At 38.4% G+C, this 1,853-nt stretch overlaps 1 protein-coding gene across 1 annotated transcript in view; it reads right to left on the reverse strand.

Annotated features, from left to right (window-relative positions):
• KCNH8 (potassium voltage-gated channel subfamily H member 8) overlaps positions 1–1,853 on the reverse strand; it is a 272,605-nt gene that overhangs the window by 63,116 nt on the left and 207,636 nt on the right. Inside the window, exon 8 of the mRNA XM_006770167.2 lies at positions 836–1,033. Within this exon, the coding sequence (XP_006770230.1) occupies positions 836–1,033 (198 nt within the window). The remainder of the gene's footprint in view (positions 1–835; positions 1,034–1,853) is intronic.

Genomic DNA, 1,853 nt, shown 5'->3' on the forward strand with positions numbered 1-1,853 from the left:
GGGTGGGGGGGGCGGCGTGTATCTGAAAAGGCTGGAGGCTAGAAATATTTGCTCCTGATTGAAATGGCCTGCCACCAATTGAAGGTTCATCATACACAGAATCCGGAGGCCCCTTCTCCCTTCCTCTGCTTTTCAGTCTCCCTCTGGCGCCCCCTATTGGCAGAAGTAACTAAAATTGGCTGGCAAAGAAGAATGAGGTTTGCAGAGTCCAAATCCCAGCATACAAAGCAGAGTACAGAAGGTACATTCTGTTGTACCTACTGTCTATTTCATAAATGGAATAGTAATAGTGCTCAACCCTTAGATTTGCCTTAATAACCACTTAGTGTATTGTGGTTGAAGCATTTAGCACAGAGAATGGAGCATAAAAACAATAAATGTTAACTATTATTATCGTATTGGTGTTTTTCATGTTGTTTTTATTTTTAGTTAAGTGATCTATCAAACATCCTTAACTTACTCTATTAGTATTAATAAAGTTTGATAAGATGGATCTGTTTGGGACTATAAAATGGAGTTTCCTGCAATTTAAACTCATGTCATTCACAAATACTGGGGGTAACTAGCATTGAGAGAAAACAAAATGCCTGCCCTTTGGAAATCAACCATCAGGTACATGGTTTCTTCTTCATCTGCCTAGAAAATGGAACTCTTTGACATCACAGACTTTTATTGCCAATCTCTATGTGTATTACAGTGTTTGTCACTGATGTCTTAAATAGTGCTTTTAGACTCTTCTGATGTAAACCAATATCTTTCTTTGTGTTTTAGGACAGAGCAACAGTTTGGCGGACACTCATTGATTCTCTTGGCCTAAAAGAAGAGTTTCCCTTACCACCAATCAGCATGGTGCAGATGGAGAAGATCTTTTCCGCGTCGGTATTAGCAGAGACGTTCCCAAACCCAACGCTGGTGAGGCTGCTGAGAGTGAAGTACAGGGCTGCAATATAGGCACTTCGGATCGACGGGCCCCCCAAGGTATTGTTGCCATAGTACGGAGACTCCAGTCTCTTTCCCAACTCATGGAGCCAACCTGCAATAGAAGAAAGAATGAGAACTGAAACCCAAAAGGTAAAGTCTCAGTATTAACGCATGGTCTAATGATAATGAACATTTAAGGGATGCACAAATTTGCTTAGGAGAAGGAAGTTAAAGGTAAGGAATTAGATTTCATTGCTATACCAGCAAAAACATGACCTTATGCAACTGTTATCTATATGATAAAAACCCAGCGGCCCTAACACTGTAATGACCAGAGACCGGTGCAGGTGGGCGGGGCTGCACAATTTCACGCACTGGGCTTCTAGTATATAATAAACAAAGCAGAGAAATACGCATTCAAGAGTGGATCCATGGTCAAAGCTAAACAGGTGACTTTAATGCAAGAAACTATCTGTGGCGATTGCAAATAGCATTGCTACTCTCAGTAACTGTGTTGTATATTTCATTAGTGGTAAAGCTCATTTCTCAATTGGAATTTTAAGAAACAAAAAGATCAAGTATATGTTTTTTCAAATTTTATTAAATTTATTGGTGTGACATTGGTTAATAAAACCATATAGGTTTCACATGTACAACTCAATAATATATTGCCTGCATATTGCATCGTGTGCTCAACACCCAAAGTTAAGTCTCTTTTTGTTCCCATTTATTCCCTCTTTGCTCACTTTCTTTCTTTTTTTTTTTTTATTGATTAAGATATTACATATTTTATTAATTATTGGTGTGACATTGGTTAATAAAACCATATAGGTTTCACATGTACAACTCAATAATATATTGCCTGCATATTGCATCGTGTGCTCAACACCCAAAGTTAAGTCTCTTTTTGTTCCCATTTATTCCCTCTTTTT

The sequence above is a fragment of the Myotis davidii genome, unplaced genomic scaffold (assembly GCF_000327345.1).
Source record: "Myotis davidii unplaced genomic scaffold, ASM32734v1 scaffold962, whole genome shotgun sequence".
Taxonomy (NCBI): domain Eukaryota; kingdom Metazoa; phylum Chordata; class Mammalia; order Chiroptera; family Vespertilionidae; genus Myotis; species Myotis davidii.